Below are 18864 nucleotides of genomic sequence, written 5' to 3'. Positions count from 1 at the left end.
GACACGCTGGGATTTCGCAGGAACAGGTTCGAGGGGAGACAGGCCTGTAGGGCTGGGGCCAAGTCAGTGGGCGTCGTCCTCTTGTTAGCTCTGCACGGCTTCTCGTCCTTCTTTTCTTGTTGTTGCTGTATCTGAGGAAGGAAGTTTCAGGCTGCCCCTAAAAACTAAATTTAGGGGCGTTACTGGTAGGTAAAGGTCAGGAACCAAATGGGTCCCTACTATGGGGTGGGTACACCCCCTATTCTGCCACCCTCCAGTGGGAGGGGGGCAGGAGCCTGTCCCTGCTTGGCTGGGTCCCCCCCATCCTCAAGATGGCGGGGACTCGAGGTTGTGATTCACCTCGCCTCCCCCACCTTAGGGGTGGAGTTGGCAGAGGTGGGCACACCTCTCTTCCTCACTTGTTTTCCCACCTGTTCTCCCGCCCAAAGTGGGAGGTAGAACCAGTGGGGGCCAGTTGCTTAAAGCAGCAAATGGTCTGGAGAGGCTCACAAAGGCGGCATGCCTTTGAAGCTTCCCCTTTGTGAACCCTGCCTATCCTGGGGGAGGGGGGCTTGGCACCTCATCCCAGGATGTGCATTGTTTCAGGCCCCGAGAGCAGCAAGCTCTTTGTCCAGAAACATGTCTGGTGGTGGTAGCCTAGGCAGTCACTCAGTCAGGTCACTGGGAGTTAACAACAAAAGTCCTGTGCACATGTTATGCAAGGTGTATATAACTGTCATACTATTCAAAGAACAATTCGTAAAAATGAAACCAGGTAGACACAATTAAATGTTTCTTTTTCAAAGAGTTGTATTGGACCTTCTTTTCTGGAAGGTTGACATCAAAGAAAACAAGCAGCCGACACGTGTTTCGTCATGCGGGCAGATGCCTGTGAATCTTCAGTGCTGTAAAAGGTCAACAGTTGAGGGTTCGTGTAGCCGGTGAAAATTCCATACCGGCTTCTAAGGATTAGGAAAAGCATGGAAGGGAGTGTCAATGTGGACACGAGGAACGGGCGGGTGCATCCGTCACACCAGAAAAAGCCTGAAACGTTGGCAACGGAGAGACGGGTCTTGTCTTCCGTGGTACTGGATACCCACTAGGAGTTGGTCGAGTTTCAGGGGGCATCTCGAAGATGCCCTCGGTTGTGCATTTTTCATTAAATCCCACACTTGCATCAGCGTGGGTTTAATGTGCTGAGTAGTTTGATACCAAACTTCCCAGTCTTCAATGCAGCCATTATGGTGCTGTGGAGTTCGTAACGACAACTCCCAGCACCATATACTCGTAATGGCAGCACTGCACTTATAGTGCCCAGGAATGGACCTGGGTACTGTAGGGGTACCGGGCTCATGCACCTGTACCCTCACCACTGGCATAGGGCACCCAGCTAGAGGGGTGACTGGTGTATGCCAGGGCAGTGTTTTGTGGGCATGGCACACAGGGATGTGTGCCATGTCAACTCTTTACTTTGTTTAGCACCAGGACCCGCAGCCTGCCAAGGCCATGTATGAGTGTCAGGGCACAGGGCATCTAAGGGTGGCACAATAAGTGCTACAGCCCTCAGAGGTATACCCTGGTCACAGTGCCCTGGGTACCTGTGGTACCACTGACCAGGGGCTGACCTGTGGCCAGAGATGCCAATTGGGTTAGTTATGGGGGAAGAACACAGGCTCTGGGAACCTGATAGGTAGGGACCCACGGCACACCAAGGAAAAGTGCATCAGTAGTCTGGAAAAAAGTGTGGGGGGTGTTTCTGCAACAGAAACCCACTTTCTTACAACTTGTCCAATGAATTTTCCTCAAATACACAGGTTGATAATCAGTCCTATTCTAATCATTAAATCCCTACTATGGGAACTGAGAAACTTAGTGAGTTCACTCATCTGACAGCTGAGCAAGTGATAGAATTAAATTCAGTTAGATCAGGTGCCCTGTCAGAGCCATGCCCCTCTGGAATCTTACTTTTAGCACTGGTGATAGTATCTGGACTTCTTACTAAACTACTAAATAGTATGTTTAGTTAGGCCTTTTTCAAAGGTCTAAAAAAAAAACCCTCAGTATTGCCTGTAATAGAAAAAAGACATCACACATTCCACAGCAGTTATATTCCTATTTCTCGAATGCCAATCCCAGCCTAAATAGTGGAGAAAGCTTCCTGGAAAACAATCAATGTCTTTAGTCTTCTTAGTTTGGCTTTAGAGTTGGTCACAGTACTGAGTCTTCTCCAGTCGTTGCAACATACAAATTTAGCGCTTTAGTGGATAGAGGGAATAAGGCTAGATCTGTTGGCAGTGTTAGACACTGTTAATCATACAGTTTTGATAGCTCAACTTAAGGGCATAGTCCCACATTGTTTATTGTGTATGTTACACCTTCGGCTAGACTGATTTGCTACTTTGTGTTTTCTATAGTATCTTACGTAAATTACACCCAAATTCTTGTGTATATTTCAGGTAGCATTCATGAGGTAGCGAATAGGTTCCACAACTTTGATGTAAATTGGAAAAGGGATGAAAAATAACTGCCTCAAACTTAATTCTGGAAAAACAGATGTTCATCGAATCAGTTATAAGTTTTTCAGGTCCCTCACCTGGTGGCCTCTGGATCTAGGAACACTTTTCTTCCTTTTCTAGAAAGGTAACGACCTTAGGGGTGCTGATTGATACTAAGCTGACCTTCTTAGATCAAATCCATCAAGTCCCCTCATCCTGCTTTTATATTTTGTGAATATTAAAGAAAGTTTTTTCTTGTATTCCTTTTGAGCTGAAGAAAACAGTAATAGTTGCCTTCATATTACCACAAATTGACTGTTGCAATGCTCTTTATGTTAATATAGAACATCTATTTAAATAAAGTTCAAACTCTTAAAAATTCAGCTGTGCAGCTTCTCAGCATTCCTAAATTTCAGTCGGTATCAGAGGCACTACCTAAGTTGCACTTTTTGCCTGTATAAAACGGATTGCTTTTAAGGCCCTTTGCATTGCTTACATGGTTTTACATGATTACTGTCAGAAGTATACTATGCTCAGATTCCAGTGCTATGCCCCTATAAGACGACTCTGTGCTCCATTTAAGCAAAAATCTGGCAAAAACTAAAGGTAAAAGGAAGACATTGGGTAGCAGAAGTTTTTCCACTGGAAAATTGTGGAACAGTCTTCCTCAGCACATCAAATATCAGACCAATTTTATGCATTTCACGAAAGCACTTAAAACCTTGTTGTTCTCTAACTAATATGTTCTAAGAGGGGTTGCAGTACTTTCCTTAGCAGTTACTAGTGCCAAGATGCCCATGGGCATTAGCGAGTTTTATAAAAAATCTCCTGTATCCATTCATACATTAAGTACTCCAAAATAGCTTTTGTGAATTTGCCCCTCAATCTTTCATGTGCTCTGAGGAATCATATCAAGACCTAGATAAACATAAGTAATCCTCTAATGTGAGAAGAAGACTCCACCTTTTTCTAATATGGCAAAGATGTGCTGAGACAGAAGAGCTGAGGGATGCAGTGTTTAAGTGTCATATATTGGTCTTCCTAATCCAGGTTTCTCCAGGTAAATTCCACATTCTCAAACATTATGGTTTATTTCAAATGCCCCTATTTCTTCATTAATTCCCCTCATTTGTGTTCATGTCAAACTGTGTATTTGAATAAGAAATTTGAATTTGTAACATTTTACCTTTTTAGTTCAACACATTTGACTATCTGAATCTTGAAACAAATATTAAATCAGTGTATACCAAGGAAGAAGCCAATTTGGAAATTCTTTTCCCCGTCAAGGGACAAGCTTGCATTGCTTTGTATGAAAATGATTGGTACAGAGCAGAAGTAATTGGTATGTATACTTTATCCATAAAATGGTGCCTTTTCACAATTGTAATTTTGCTTTCTCTCTTCATGTAATTAGTTAATCTACTATTTGAAGACACTATGTACATGTTAATTCCTCTCTCCAGTGAAATTGCAGTAGATTTATTTTCCACCTTGTGTGCTTCTGTTGTAGTCCATAAGTAGAGACAATTTTACATCTCAAAACTACTTCGAATCATCTTGCATTTCCATATTCATTCCACTATGCTATCACTGCACAGCACAGGTTCGCCTAAGGCCCCCCGCCCCCTTCAGCCCTATTGTGGTATCTTGACATGTTGCCATGCATCCTCCACTTGGTAACCAGTTCCTTGCTGCTCACGGTGTGAGCATGATGTCATAGAATGTTTATATATCCTATCCTCCTCCCCAGTGTAATAATGAAGATAGACACTTGTTGGCTGGAAGTCATGTAGCCTATAATGTAGAAAATAAAAGTAGGATTTATTGTAGAGGTTACTACTAGTTTACAAGTACATTAGATGGTAAATGCAAAGCCCCACCAGGAGCAACCTCCTCCTGCTGTGCCCACTCTTTCCAACTGCACTCTCACAGCATACATAAACATTCTATGACTACACACTCACACTTTGAGCATCAGGGAACTGGTTACCAACGAGAAGGTGCATGGTAACAAGTCAATATACCACTCCTGTCTTTCCACTTTGGACCTGCTACCAACTCTATAGATACTTCCACCTCAGTTCACAGATTCAGGCCTGTTCTGAATCTGATCCTGTGCCAAAGCAGGGTGCACCTCTAATATACTTAGCATGATAGGGGGTAGCTTTCTCGTCCCTCATTACACCGACAATGGTTTATACCTTGATTTTCAGAATGCCAGTGGGCTTTGATACCTCTGTTGAGACAGGAGTACTGAAGGAGGGGGGGGGGGGGGGGTAACCCAATATACCCTTGCGGGCTCGGGCAAACTATGTATAAGGGAAGGTGCCTGCAAGGGTTTTACTTTTTTTGAATAATTACAGCCACTAAGATCTCTATTACTAAGATTCTTAGACTGAAAACTTCAGCTGCTGAAATTGTTTAATGTCTCCTTGTTTTTAGTGAAGGGACCAAAAGAGCTACCACACTAGCTCTAAGAAAGCATGGAAATGCAAAATGAAAAGCAACACAGAAGGTTATTTTTCAAAAAAGACTTATTTGTTTTCTTGACTAAAATTGTATGGGTTCAAAATCAACTCAATTGATACCATATCTCAAGTACAAGGAGAAAAACATTCGCTCCATTAATACAAAAGATAAAAATCCAGTCTGTATACTTATGAACAATGACTTCTTGTTTATATTAAACAGTAAATCACATATGGTATTTCTCTCAGACTCATATTAGATATCAAGATCATAAACTATTATCACAAATGGGCTATGATCTTGTTGTTTGCTCTACTTTAGGGGCATCAATTCGAGGTGTTGCTATCCTAAAACAAAAATGGCTAAGAGTAAATGTTACTAAGACCGCTGCTGATGCTAAAGCCAGGTGGGCAATAGTACCAGTGCAGTTCAACCAAAAGTGTTACGTATTTTGCATAGTCTACGGGCCAAACTTAGATATACCTAAGCTGTACGAACAATTGACTATTGAGTTATTGGATTGGGAGGGGGAACGGTTGATAATGGGGGATTTCAATTGTGTCATGAACTATGCTATAGACTCCACAAGCAAAGGAACTAGAAATAGGATGGGTAAAGTGAGGTCAGCTATCTTGGAACTAGCCAGGATGCATAACTTAAAAGATGTCTGGCGTACCAAACATCCTACTATGGCCGGGCTTCACATACTACTCCTCCCCACATCAAACTTTTTCTAGAATTGATATGATTTGGGCAACAGATTGTTTTTTAGAAAATTGTGCAATAGAAATCTGCCCTAAAATCACCTCAGATCATAACCCGATACTATTCTAATTCAAAAATCTAGACACTCAACCCATAGCCCGGCAGTTCACATTCCCCAGATATTTACTATTGGACCATAATTATATCTCTGGTATCAGGAAACACATACAGGAATATATATCATTTAACATCAACTCTACTGCTATCAGTTATGTATAAGAATCATGTAAAAGCAGCATCAGAGGCTATACGCAGCAATATATTTTCAGGGACAATGCTGAAAAACGAGGGCTAGAAAAGTCTACTATATTAAATATTTCTCTAGCCGAGCAACAACTTTCTGACGCTATAATACAAGGCGAAACCAGCATCAAAGAGCTAAGTCTACGACTTATCTCATTAAGGGCATCACTCAAGAAAACCCTTAGGGAAAAATTTAGTTACAAAATTCATAAATACAAACTTGCACAATATGAAGGCGGAGACAGAATTGGGAAAATTCTGGCGTATAAGGTAGCAGATAAAAAGGCTAAAACTACTATAAAAAATATAAAAGGACTTGATTCTAAAGTCTATAGCAAACCAGAACAGATTCTGGAACAATTTGCTAAATACTATTGCTACCTCTACACCCCAGAAAAAACACCTACTCTAGAAACAATAGAATCATATCTAGAGAAACATACACTTGAAAGATTGGACTCAGAAATACCTAGACCACTTAGTACTAAAATCTTTATCGAAGAACTTGGCATAGCTGTAAAGGCACTCCCCTCAAGCAAGGCTGCAGGTGAAGACTGTTTGCCTGTGGAAATTTATAAGGTCTGTAAACAGGAACTTCTCCCTCTACTTAAACAAGTGATAGACTCTGTGGGAGAAACAGGAGTTGCCCCTGCTTCATGGTGCATAGCCAAAATAGTATTCTTTCTAAAAAAAAGAATAAACCACCGGAAGAACAGGGATCATACAGGCCAATTTCATTAATCAATACTGATGCTAAAATCTTCGCTAAAGTACTTGCCAATCGTTTAGCACCTATAATGCCAGTCTTAGTCAACTGCCAAAACATGGATTCGTGGTAGGTAGAGACACCACCACCCATGTTAACACTGCAATAATCGCTTTTGATGTTGCGGCGACTACTCACCCCACTCGGAATGGTCATGCTAGATGCAGAGAAGGCATTGGACCGAGTGGGGTGGGAGTATCTCTGGGCAACACTATTGGCTTATGGTATACAGGGGCAATATCTAAGATGGATCCAATCTCTGTATGAGACACCTACAGCAATAGTCAGCTATTCGGGGAATAACTCGGATAGCTTCTCAATAAAAAGGGGCACTAGACAGGGGTGTCCTCTTTCACCCCTGTTATGCGCTATAGCCCTAGAACCATTCCTAAATGCATCAACTGCTCAAGAACACATAACCCCAATAGAACATGAAGACCTGTGCTTAAGAATTACAGCTTTCGCCGACGATATAGCTATATATACCACCGACTTGGTGCGGGCTATACCTAAAATTATCCAGGAAGCAAGAGAATTTGGCGATATATCGGGATATAGACTTAATGTCAATAAAACTCAAGTGATAGCAAACTATCAACCTACACAGTCGATAACAGGGGTTTGCCAAAATGCTACTTATTTAGGAGTGACACTCACCTCCACCATCGAGAAAATTATCCCATTAAATTATTATTCTTTACTTAAAGATATTGCTTCTATGCTTAAAAATTGGAATAAAATACCTCTCAGCCTGATCGGACGTATCAATATAATAAAGAGGAAGATAGTTCCAAAAATATGATATTTATTCAGATCTATCCCTCTACAACTAAATAAATTATACATTAAGAAAATAGAAAGTATTTGTAGTAGCTACATCTGGGGATACAAAAAAGCTCGTCGGTCAATGACGGTATTGAAATTATCTATTGAAAAAGGAGGACTAAATTTCCCAGATCTAAAAATTTACTTTTTCGCCACTTTTATACAACGCATACGCAGCCTCTTGTCTAAAGATGCCCCCACATTCTATCATCAATTTATGCTAGGATCGCAATGCAATCAGTTCCTATTCAGGGTACACGACCCAAATTACTACAATAGAGTCCAATTCAAGACTGCTAGAGCCATTAAGAGAATTTGGGGCCAAATAATGGACACTGATAACATCTCTTTTTTTAATGCCGAACTCCCAATATGGGGGAACCCATGGCTACCAAACATCTTCGCAGATGGAGCTTGCACTCAATGGATAGACCAGAACATTAACAAGCCAGGCGATCTTTATGGTCCAGATGGCTTTCTGAGCTTTAATACATTAAAAATACTCTAAAAAATCAAAGAGACAACACATTTTAAATACATGTAGATACAGGATTTTTTAATTAATAAAAAGAAAATTGAGAGCGTAGAACACTCAGATATTCTACAGTTCAACTACTCTAATCAGACTAAAGCCATTATCAGCAAGAGCTATATCCTTCTTAACAAAGGTCAAGTCGGCGACTGTGGGAAAATGGCAGATAAATGGACTAACAGGCTAGGAATAAATATCAACCCCAGCCAGATTGCGGGCTCACTAAAACAAATAAAACGAGTAGTTCAGTCTTCAAATCTAAGGCTACAATTCTATAGGACCGTCACTCAAATATACTATACGCCTCAAAGAATTTCTAGCTGGACTTCTGGTAATATTTCAAATGAACGCACTAAATGCTCAAAATGCAATATGGAAGCAGCAGGCATAGAGCACATGCTCTATGAGTGCCCAAAACTCACAACCTTCTGGCTGGGAATAACTGATGTTCTCAACAGGAAGCATATAACAATGCCTACACTTTCTGCCCATTTAGTCTTGTTAGATATACAAGACACTAACAGTATATACAAAGATTTGTTATCTATCATCTTCGCTTGTGCTAGATTGGCCATCGCGCCGACATGGATCTCGAAAGAACCCCCTAGCGTCATGGAATGGTGGTATCTCATTCATGAAATACATACTATGGAACTCTCATTGGCTAAATTAAGAGGCCCTAAAGCACTAAAAGGAAGGGAAAAAATATGGGGTACATTTATTAGCTAAACGGACTAATATTTCGTGAGACGGACATGCTATATCTTTTCGTTATGACCTTTTGTAAATTTGTGTTGTAATCATTTGCTCTTCGTCTTCTTCTTTTTTTTTTCTCTCTCTATAATGACAATAATATGTACAGAGAATCATGCACATATGTACAACTATGATGATTTCATCATTGTATTTTCTGTTCTTTCTTGCAATAAATAATAAAAGATATAAAAAAAAAAAGCAGCACTGGGCGAGCGGAAAGTAAGTGTTTTTCTTTTGCCTCCCCCCTGCCTCACGGCCCCTGGTCTTATGTGCACAGGCCACTCTAGTGCTGAACCTTAACTTCTCAAAAATGGCTGAACAGATTTACCCAAAATCACAAAAAGCACACTTTCTGAATAAAGATTAAACTTTTGCCAAATTTGATGTCATTCTGTTCACCCACTTTTTCTATATCGCTTCCCTAAATTCATACGGGAATTTACATTGGAAGCACATGTTTTGGGATCCCCCTTTTTCTTGTTCTTAACGTGACAGATCACCTTAAAACTTTCCATGAAAGAACTGAGATAGATGAAGGTTTCTTGAAGATTTGTCAAAAGGTGCCAACGTTATTACTATAACAAAAACCGTTCTTCTATAGTAAGTGTGACCTAACATATAGCTACACAATGGCGACTATGTAATATGCTGAGAAGGCTCTGGACTTGTTATCAAAAGGTGAATGTGGTTGAGAACTGAACTCATTATCAGTAAATAGTAGCGCTGAATAGCAAAACAATTTGGCCACCTAACTTGAAATAATGTGTGCAAAAATTCGATTTTGTGTCCAAAACTGTATATTGACTGCAAATTTCAATAAATAATTCAGAAAATCTCAAAAAAAGAAAAAAGATTTTTTTTATTTTAAATTAAACAGTAAATCAGAGGCAATAAATGTCAATTGATGCAGATATGGACTGGTATGTCGACGTTTCGGTCTTAACATTGTTATCCCAAGACCATCAGGACTAAAGTTTGTAAGGTATAGTTGACCCCTAAAAAATGACATAACATAACATTAACATGCTACAGCTTTTTATGTTGCTTAACATAACAAAAGCCTTCAACAAAAACTACTGGGTTTGGGCTCCCAACAGCACCGCTTGCCACAAGCTAATAAAAAACAACAGAAATTGCACGTGCTGCTAACAACTTGCCTACCTTATTTTTGGTTAAACATCAGAAAGTGAAACAAATGTTTATATTGACCACAATGTGTCATTTATTTATTTTATTTCAAAAGAGAATTATTTTATTTTTATCTCTAAAGAAATCAGATTTATTTAAAGTTCATTATTTAAGACCTTATGTACAATAACAATCAACATATATTCAAAATAAGCAATTTTTTCAAATAGAAAGATTAGGACCCTTTAAACAACATGAATAACACACAATCAGTCATACAACTCTCAAACCACGCTATTTACACTATATATTTAAACACAACAATAAGAAACCATATGAATTATTTCAACAATGTAATCACTTGGATTTACAAAGAAGCCAAAAACATTCGTGTTTTATCAAAAAACCGTTTGAGAATTTTATCACAGTTTTATTTTTCAGTTTTAGGCTTGAAAAGTCTACGCGTTTCGAACTCAAACAAATAAATGAGTTCTCGTCAGGACCAAGGTCTGTAAAAGAGAAAGGGGGAAACTTATTGGTATGCTGTTTAAACTGTGAAGCTACACTGCCTTTTCCTACTACCAGCTAGTGTCTCTTACCTCTCAGTCACTTGGAGACCAGAATAACGTATGGGAGTCCGGGAAACACAACCATCTGTCATAAGAAATATATAACACCATTATCTACTGAGACCTAATTACTTGTCAAACCACATGCAGACATACGCTTCTCGGATGTGCTTACATAGTCAAAAGGCGGATCTGTGCTCCACGGTTAAAATTGAGGGCTGTCTGGCGGGCGCTGAATATCTGTGGGGACAAAGGGACTTGTGAATTTACTGCGGTGGTAGTGCATGGGAGGTTGGGGAGGGGGGGGGGGCGGGTGTGTGCTCACCTTGGAACCAGTGAATGAATCTTGATGGCCGAGATTGCCGTAAGCGTTGATGTTTCTGAAAAAGGACGGAACAGTCCTATCAGAACATTCACAGCGGCTTGGCTGTTGTAAAGTTTCTATGTGACGACTGAAGTAGCGGTTCTTACCTCAAGTAGGTAACGTCAATACGGAGCAGAATTTCGTTGTCTCTGCCGGTCGTCCTCAGTGCGCAATGCTTCCGGATCCGCAAAGGATCCTGGGAGCTGGGTTGGATGCGCGGTGTGATGCGCTTTGAACCTCTTAAAGGGCAAGTGGAATTTGATGTGAACAATCAAAAAATAAAATATGAACAATCAAAAAATAGTTAACACAACGTATCCTCAGTTATATAGAGATGAATCTCTCGATAGATTTCAATTGTATCAGGAGCCAGTTAAGAGCGGCAATGACTTTGGACCGTATTGGCGTACGATGGATTATGGGAGTTGATCCGCCAGTCGGCCCCGCGCCGTGTGAGGTCCCGGTCCCACGGGAGGTCGAGGGATAGGTCGCGGGGACAGAGCCATTACCGGGAGTCGGCGCCACTCCTGCGGGTCCAAGTCGTCGGGTAAGAAGCATAAGAAGTCGAAGAGACATCATCGCTCTTCTGACTCCCCCCGACGCTCCTCGATGCGGCCGGGGGTTCGGGTGACACCGCCCACGCGGCTCCTCGGGAGTCGCGGGCGCCGCGTTTGGCCCCATACCCCCCGGTCCCTGGGCTGAACGCGACGCCGGAGGAGATGCACAAGTTACTCTTGTGTAACGATATATCTGTAAGAGACATTAGTTAGTGATAGATTCCTTACCTTAGAATATCCCCAGGCGTCAGACTGGATCCGGAAAGTTTTGCGTAGCAGTACCCTTGCGCGTCGGTAGGCGTCGTCTGCGGCTCTGCGTCCGTCGTCGGCGTCGTGGGCGCCGTAATGACTTCGTCGGAGTACTTAGACGCCGCCTCCGCGTGCTGACGTCAGTTCTTAGCCACATCTTTTCCGCGCCAGAAGCGCAGAGCCATGACAAAAACCGACACTGGTGCCAAGAAACTAGGGCCCTGAAAGGGCATGACCTTAACCCTAGTTATCGGTTCGCAGAACGGGGAGGATGGGTGGGTCGGTAAGGAATCTATCACTAACTAATGTCTCTTACAGATATATCGTTACACAAGTAGTAACTTGTGCATCTGAAAGAGACACGTTAGTGATAGATTCCTTACCTTAGAATAGATACCCCAGCAATACCATCCCCGTGGTGGTGGGTCTGCGAACCAATAATCACACCAGAAAGTCCTGGAGGACGGAACGGCCGAAGTAGCCGTCCCTCCGGACTTGACTGTCCAGGCAGTAGTGCCGTGCAAACGTGTGCAGCGAGGCCCACATAGCTGCCTGGCAAGTGTCCTGCAAGGGCACACCGTGGCCCAAGGCAGTAGTAGTGGCCGTGGCTCGAGTGGAATGAGCCCTCAGCCCAACAGGGGGTTCCTTCTTAGCCAAGGAGTAACACGCCTGGATGCACAAGATAATCCATCAAGAGATGGTCCGTTTGTGCACCGCTTTCCCTTTCTTAGCACCCGCGTACCCAACAAAGAGTTGATCATCCACCCGGAACTGTTGTGTGCGATTCAGATAGAATGAGAGCGCACGTATTGGGTCCAGACGGTGGAGCCGCTCCTCCTCTCTCGAGGGGTGCGGAGGCGGAAAGAAGGTGGGCAATGTGATGGATTGCCCAATGTGGAAGGCCGTGACCACCTTAGGCAAGAAGGAGGGCCTAGTCCTTAAAACAACCTTGTCCGGATGGACTGAAAGGAAAGGAGGCTTACAAGAGAGAGCCTGGAGCTCACTCACTCTCCTGGCAGAGGTGATGGCTACCAGGAAGGCAGTCTTCAAAGAAAGAAGGCAAAGAGGACAGTTGTGAAGTGGCTAAAAGGAAGCGCACATCAGAAACGTTAGAACCAGGTTCAAGTCCCACTGAGGCATCACGAAAGGAACAGGAGGAAAGGTATGAGTGATGCCCTTCAGGAATCAATTGACGATAGGGGACTTGAACAAAGAAGGTTGGTCAGGCAGCCTCAGAAAGGCTGAAAGAGCCGAAAGATAGCCCTTGACAGTGCCCAGAGCAGAGCCCTGCTGGGCAAGAGAAAGAAGGAAGAGGAGAACCTCAGAGAGAGGGGCATTGAGGGGATCCACAGCCTTTGCTGTGCACCATGCCACAAATCTGTTCCACCTGCAGGCGTGGCTGCCAGAATGATGTTGCAAACTTCAGGAGGCAAGTCAAATGGCCTCAACTGTCGCCGCTCAATCTCCAAGCATGGAGGTGGAGACTGGACAGGTTCGGGTGGAGGACCGTCCCCTGCTGCTGCGACAGAAGGTCCTCCTGAAGAGGCAGACGAACCGGGGGATCGACTGGCATACTGAGTAGCTCGGGATACCAGTACCTTCGTGCCCAGTCCGGAGCCATAAGGATGACTTGTGCCCGGTCGCGCTTGATCTTCTTCAGCACTCTGGGCAGAAGTGGTATAGGCGGAAAGGCGTACAACAGACCGCAGCTCCTCTCGCGACGAAAAGCGTCGCCGAGCGAGTGCCGACTTGGAAATTCCAACGCGCGGAACTGATGACATTGCGCGTTCGCTTCGGTGGCGAATAGATCTAACCAAGGCTCTCCCCATCACAGAAAGAGGCCTTGCGCCACGTCCGATGCAGACGCCATTCGTGATCCATCGAGCACCGACGGCTGAGTTCGTCCGCCCTGGCGTTCAGAGAACCTGCCAGGTGTTGAACCACCTGTGGTAAATAATTTTACCGTACTATTTTTCCATACAATTAATTATCAATAAAAGAGAGCTCAATCAAATGAGAGGCAGAGTCCGTGGTATCTGAGTCATACGGGCTTTAATTATGCGACTCGAGACGCAGGATATCATGTTCCATCACCGCTAAGGTTCAGGAAGGGACATTCAACGTTTTATTAGCATTACACATTATATATAGTAAAACAGTATAATTGAAATGAATGCAGTAGGCGTAACAGGTGAAAAGAGAGAGATAAGAACACATGTGCGTAACAGAAGGCGTGTAAAAAGGCGTACACATGGGCGTGCACTGGACATGTCAGAGAAACGTCACAAGAAACGTCACAAGTGGGCGGATGCATAGAGAAAGTTTGCAGGATCAGCAGAAACTTATGACCTATATGCGCGCGCAACTGAGCATGACGTGTAACTGGGGAGAACTGGGGGCTTTGACTTTAGCACTAGTAGAGGAGACTGGTGTCTGGGATGTCAGGGCAACCTGTACCTATAGCATATCTGGTATCTCATGTTTGGAGGATGTAGTGTCTGAAGTAAAAGGTCTCTCGGGCAGAGGCCGTTCAATACTGAATGCTAGTGCGTGCATACGTGTCTTGGTGCAATGCGCGGGGTTCAGTAAATCACTTGCAAGGAGGACAGGAAGGCCGGGCCCTTTGCTCTGTAGCCGGGAATATGTTTACCTATTTCACTAGACTGGAATGTGTTTTCGAGGAGGCTGAGCAGATAACTGTAGGCAAAATACTGTCTTGGCAGGCAGGCCAGGCTGAGCCGGGCACCGCTTCGCTGGGCAGGAAGTAAGGCAGGGGTCAGGGATGCATACAGCTTTCAGAGACAGGAGAGATGAGACTCAGGGCCTCGTTTAAGGGCCTAGCTCGACTGAGCCAGGAAACATGGAGAAAACGTGTGCGAGAGAAAAAGGTGTACCATGTAAAGACGTTGGCACCATAGGCCTAGAAGCCTAATTAACGGGATTTTCTTGCAGGACTGGATAGCTGACATGTTAAGGTTGGACGCAAAAGCATATGCGTCTTTCTAGCATGTACGGAAAGGAAGTTACACAACATACAAGGAACATGGGTGCAGGGATAGGGTGCGATTGGGGTACACATTAGCTACCTAAAAATTTCTATTACCTCACACCAGAGTCACGCCCTGATGTTCCAGCCATTGCCAGAGACGCAGAGCCTCCTGGCAAAGGGTCCACGACCCCACTCCGCCCTGTTTGTTGCAGTACCACATGGCGGTGGTGTTGTCCGTGAACACTTGCACTGCACTCCCTCGGACAGACGGGAGGAATGCCTTCAGTGCCAGACGAATCGCCCGCAGCTCCAACAGATTGATATGGAGCCGGGACTCCGCCGGAGACCAGAGTCCTCTGATCTCCGCCTCTCCCAAGTGGCCTCCCCAGCCCTGGAGGGACGCGTCCGTCACAACTACGTGCTCCGGTTGGGGAAGGGAGAGGGATCTGCCGTTGACCCAATCGCGGTCCGTGAGCCACCACTGCAGCTGTCTCGCAGTGCCCTCCGAGATCAGGACATGGTCAGACAGGTTGCCCCGGTGCTGGGCCCACTGAAACTTCAGGTCCTACTGCAGAGCCTGCATCCGCCACCGTGCGTGATGCACCAAAAGGATGCAGGAGGCCATCAGCCCCAGAATCCGCAGCGTCAACCGTACCGAAACTCGGGATAACGGCCCGAAGATCGGAATCAGAGCCTGTATGTCCCGAACCCGCTGTTCGGGCGGGTAAACCCGAAACTGCGCCGAGTCGAGAACCGCTCCGATGAAAAGGAGCTTCTGAGAGGGGCACAGGTGTGACTTCGGCACATTGATGGAAAATCCCAGCTGGTGCAGAAGATCCGCCATAGTCTGGAGGTGGCTGACGACTGCCTGGGGTGAGCCCGCCTTGTACAACCAGTCGTCTAGGTAGGGGAAGACTGAGACCCCCTGTGAGAAGTTGGCCTGATATGCAGTGCTCACTATTCTAGTGATCACTATGCATCAGTCCAAACGACCCTTATGGTGATTGGTTGTAAGTCAACCTTAGACCAGCTATCCTAGTAGCGTGGATACGAGCAGTCTTCGGGCTAAACTCTAGAGGGCTTGTTAAGCCAGCTGTTATACCATCACATATACCCCTTGAACACCAAGTGAAAGGACACCACACAAGTGTTATGAAAATTAACAGTGTATTTATTAGAATCACAACAGCCCTGTACTCTTTATGAGGACAGGGTACTAAGCACACAACAAAACTCTTAGGAAAATACTTCAAGTTGCACAATTTACACACATGCCCGGGGGCACGGAAAACCATATACTACAAAAGTGGAATGCGAAATTACTAGCAGGTAAGTACTGTACTAATAGGCTTTGGAATCGCTAGGACTACGTTACTGAACCTTCAGAATACTAGTAGGAGGCCTAGGGGACTCGGGTGCAGAGTGTGCACTCTCACGCGGGATGCGGGACAAAGGCTATGGTAGCTAGATTTCACAAAGTTAGTGTTCTCGGGCGAACCCGATAAGGTAGATCGAAAACGACAGTGGATCCTGACCCTTGGATAGTGAGGCTATGCTGGGGCACCGAAATGCCGAGTTTACCTAGCCCAGGGGCTGCAGCTGCATAGGTCTCAAAAGACGTCGGGAATCCTCGTAGACGAACCAGGCGCCTGAAGAAAGGAGTTGCTGACAGGCGACCAGGGAAGATAGTTCGAGTTGATCCAAGCCTGGATCGAAGATGGATGACACCTGAAAGCAGAGGGGACCAAGTTTGTGACTACTAGCCAGTAGTCAGGTGGCACCAGGAGGGCACCGGATGGTAGTCACCTCGACTAGGTGAGTGGGCGACGCTGTGCTCTGCAGATCTCACGGACCAGGAGGTGTTGTCGGCGACCAGGATGGAGGTGCGAGCTGTCCCACGATGGATGAAGCTGTCGACGTCGCTGGACCCAGGATTGGGGCAACAAGTCTTGGCTAATTCAAGCCCACGCGGTGGACTCAAAATGGCGTCTGGAGTGGACCAGGAGGGTCCGGGGTGCTCCTCTTTTGGAAGGGAGCAAGGGCCAGTCTGGAGCAACCAGACCAGCAGCGGTGATGTTGTCGGGCGTCGTTAGGAAGGCCACTAACCAGCGGGCTAGTAGCCAAACAACGCGGTGAGCAGCAAAAAGCAGAAGGGCCCCACGCAGATCGTGGAGATGCTGGGAGGCTTGACTTCGGTGCTGGAGCTGCTCAGGGTCGGGGCTTCTCGGACCCCAAAGCACTCACCAGAGGATCCCTCGGCGGTCGTGCTGGATAAGATTCGTGCAGTTCTGATGATGGCCGGTCCCTCGAGGTCTCGTCGCACCTACGGTTCTCAGCTTAGCTGTAGAGGTAGGTTGAGGTCAGAGGTGCCAGGGAAGCCGGGTCTCGTCGTGCTGGTTGGTCGGATTCCTGAGGAAGGACGTGCAGCAAACCGCAGAGTTCTTAGATGGTGCCTGCGGATGCAGGGTGACTTCTCCTTAGTCACAAGGGAGAATCTTGAGAAGAGTCTTGAAGTCCTTTCGTAGAAAGTCGTTTCTTGATTCAAAGATGATCTAATTTGGAAGGGTCCCCGCTCCTGCCTTTATCCTAAAGAAAGGGGTGGGTACGCGACTAGGTCCTGCCCTAGGGGTGGGACCAGGAAGGGGGGTGGTTACACCTCTCTCCCATGCCGGACTTTCCCCAGGCCAGGGGCTGGTGTGCCCCTGGAACTGGTTCTAGCCGGCAGATGCGTAGTGAGCACCGGGGTGCCACTCAGCAGTCACCTTCCTGTAAAGCCCTGCCTACCCAGGATACACAAAACCCTGTCTGGGATGGTGCTAGCACCACCCCTGACAGGAAACCCTTTGTCCAAGCTCTCCTCGCTGGAAGGACTCCCAGCAGCAGGAGGTCAGACTCGTGTCTGTGGTGGCAGCATCCATTTTGTGGAGCTGAGGCTTCGTTTAACTTTAACCGGGGTTCACAGTTACATACATGTCGTGTCCCTCTAGAAGGGTGGAATGCTAACCCCGTCGCCAGAATTGGCGAGGAGTTAGTATTCCAATTCGTATGACACCTTACTCGACATGTTTTGATAAAGCAATACCAAAGATAGCAATTAAACGCGAGGATTATAATGCACTTAAGAGTATATGGTATGCGTTATCATGGAACAGCTATTAGGACTTGGTTCCGCAAGCTGCAAACGGGCTCAGCTCATGCCAGAGCACCATTTCACACGATTCCAAGCACTCTGCCTTCAGGATTGTCAAGGCCTGCCATAGGAGTGACTGATAGGAATCGGTGTGTCCATTGTTAGGGTTAGATATAGGTATACTATATCTAAAGCAAAGGGTGAGTACACCACCTTGCCCCAGCTGTCGTGCAGCCAGTTGTGTCAGATTTAGATGGCCATCCAGGGGTGGCATAATACATGCTTCAGCCCCTGGTAGGCCCTGGGTACACCTATGCCCTGAGTTACAGGGTCTGATAAGGTGGCCCAGTTTCAATTGGATAATGCACCTAAGGTACACATGTCAATTTAGTGAGAGAACAGCTAGGCTGTGGGTCTGATTGGCAGGCCCACAGCCAGAGAAAGTCGTAAACCAGTGAAACAAAAGCAAAAAATCTGGGTGATCATAGGATTGCAGACCCTACTCTCCTACATGACCCCTTCCCCCAAACTTTGGGACAATAAACTAACCTTGACCAGGTGAGTCTTCTTGCTCTAAGTGGAAATACCTGGAGAGCCCATCTGCATTGCCATGATCAGTGCCAGGTCTATGCTCCACTGTAAAATCCATCCCCTGTAGGGAAATGGACCACCTAAGCAGTTTGGGGTTTTCACCCTTCATCTGATTTAGCCACAAGAGGGGCTTATGGTCGGTCTGAATCTTGAAATGAGTGCCAAACAAGTATGGCCTCAGTTTCTTCAGGGCCCAAACCACAGCAAAGGCCTCCCTCTCAATAGCGACCAATTTTTCTCTCTGGGGGTCAGCCTTCTGCTTATAAAAGCAATGGGCTGGTCTTGACCATCAAAATTCAGTTGAGATAGAACAGCTCCCACACCCAACTCAGAAGCATCTGTTTGGACAATGAATGGTTTGGAGTAGTCTGGACTCTTGAGGATAGGTGCTGTGCACATGGCCTGCTTTAGGTCATCGAATGCTTTTTGACAGCCTGCTGTCCACTGAACCTTTTTT

General features: G+C 45.4%; 1 protein-coding gene across 1 annotated transcript in view; it reads left to right on the top strand.

Annotated features, from left to right (window-relative positions):
- RNF17 (ring finger protein 17) overlaps positions 1–18864 on the top strand; it is a 2333865-nt gene that overhangs the window by 1231947 nt on the left and 1083054 nt on the right. Inside the window, exon 20 of the mRNA XM_086933472.1 lies at positions 3669–3816. Coding sequence (XP_086789598.1) covers positions 3669–3816 — 148 coding nt within the window. The remainder of the gene's footprint in view (positions 1–3668; positions 3817–18864) is intronic.

The sequence above is a fragment of the Lissotriton vulgaris genome, chromosome 8 (genome assembly GCF_964263255.1).
Source record: "Lissotriton vulgaris chromosome 8, aLisVul1.2, whole genome shotgun sequence".
Taxonomy (NCBI): Eukaryota; Metazoa; Chordata; class Amphibia; order Caudata; family Salamandridae; genus Lissotriton; species Lissotriton vulgaris.
The sequence above is the reverse complement of the archived record's forward strand: the minus strand, read 5'-3'. Positions and strand labels throughout refer to the sequence as shown.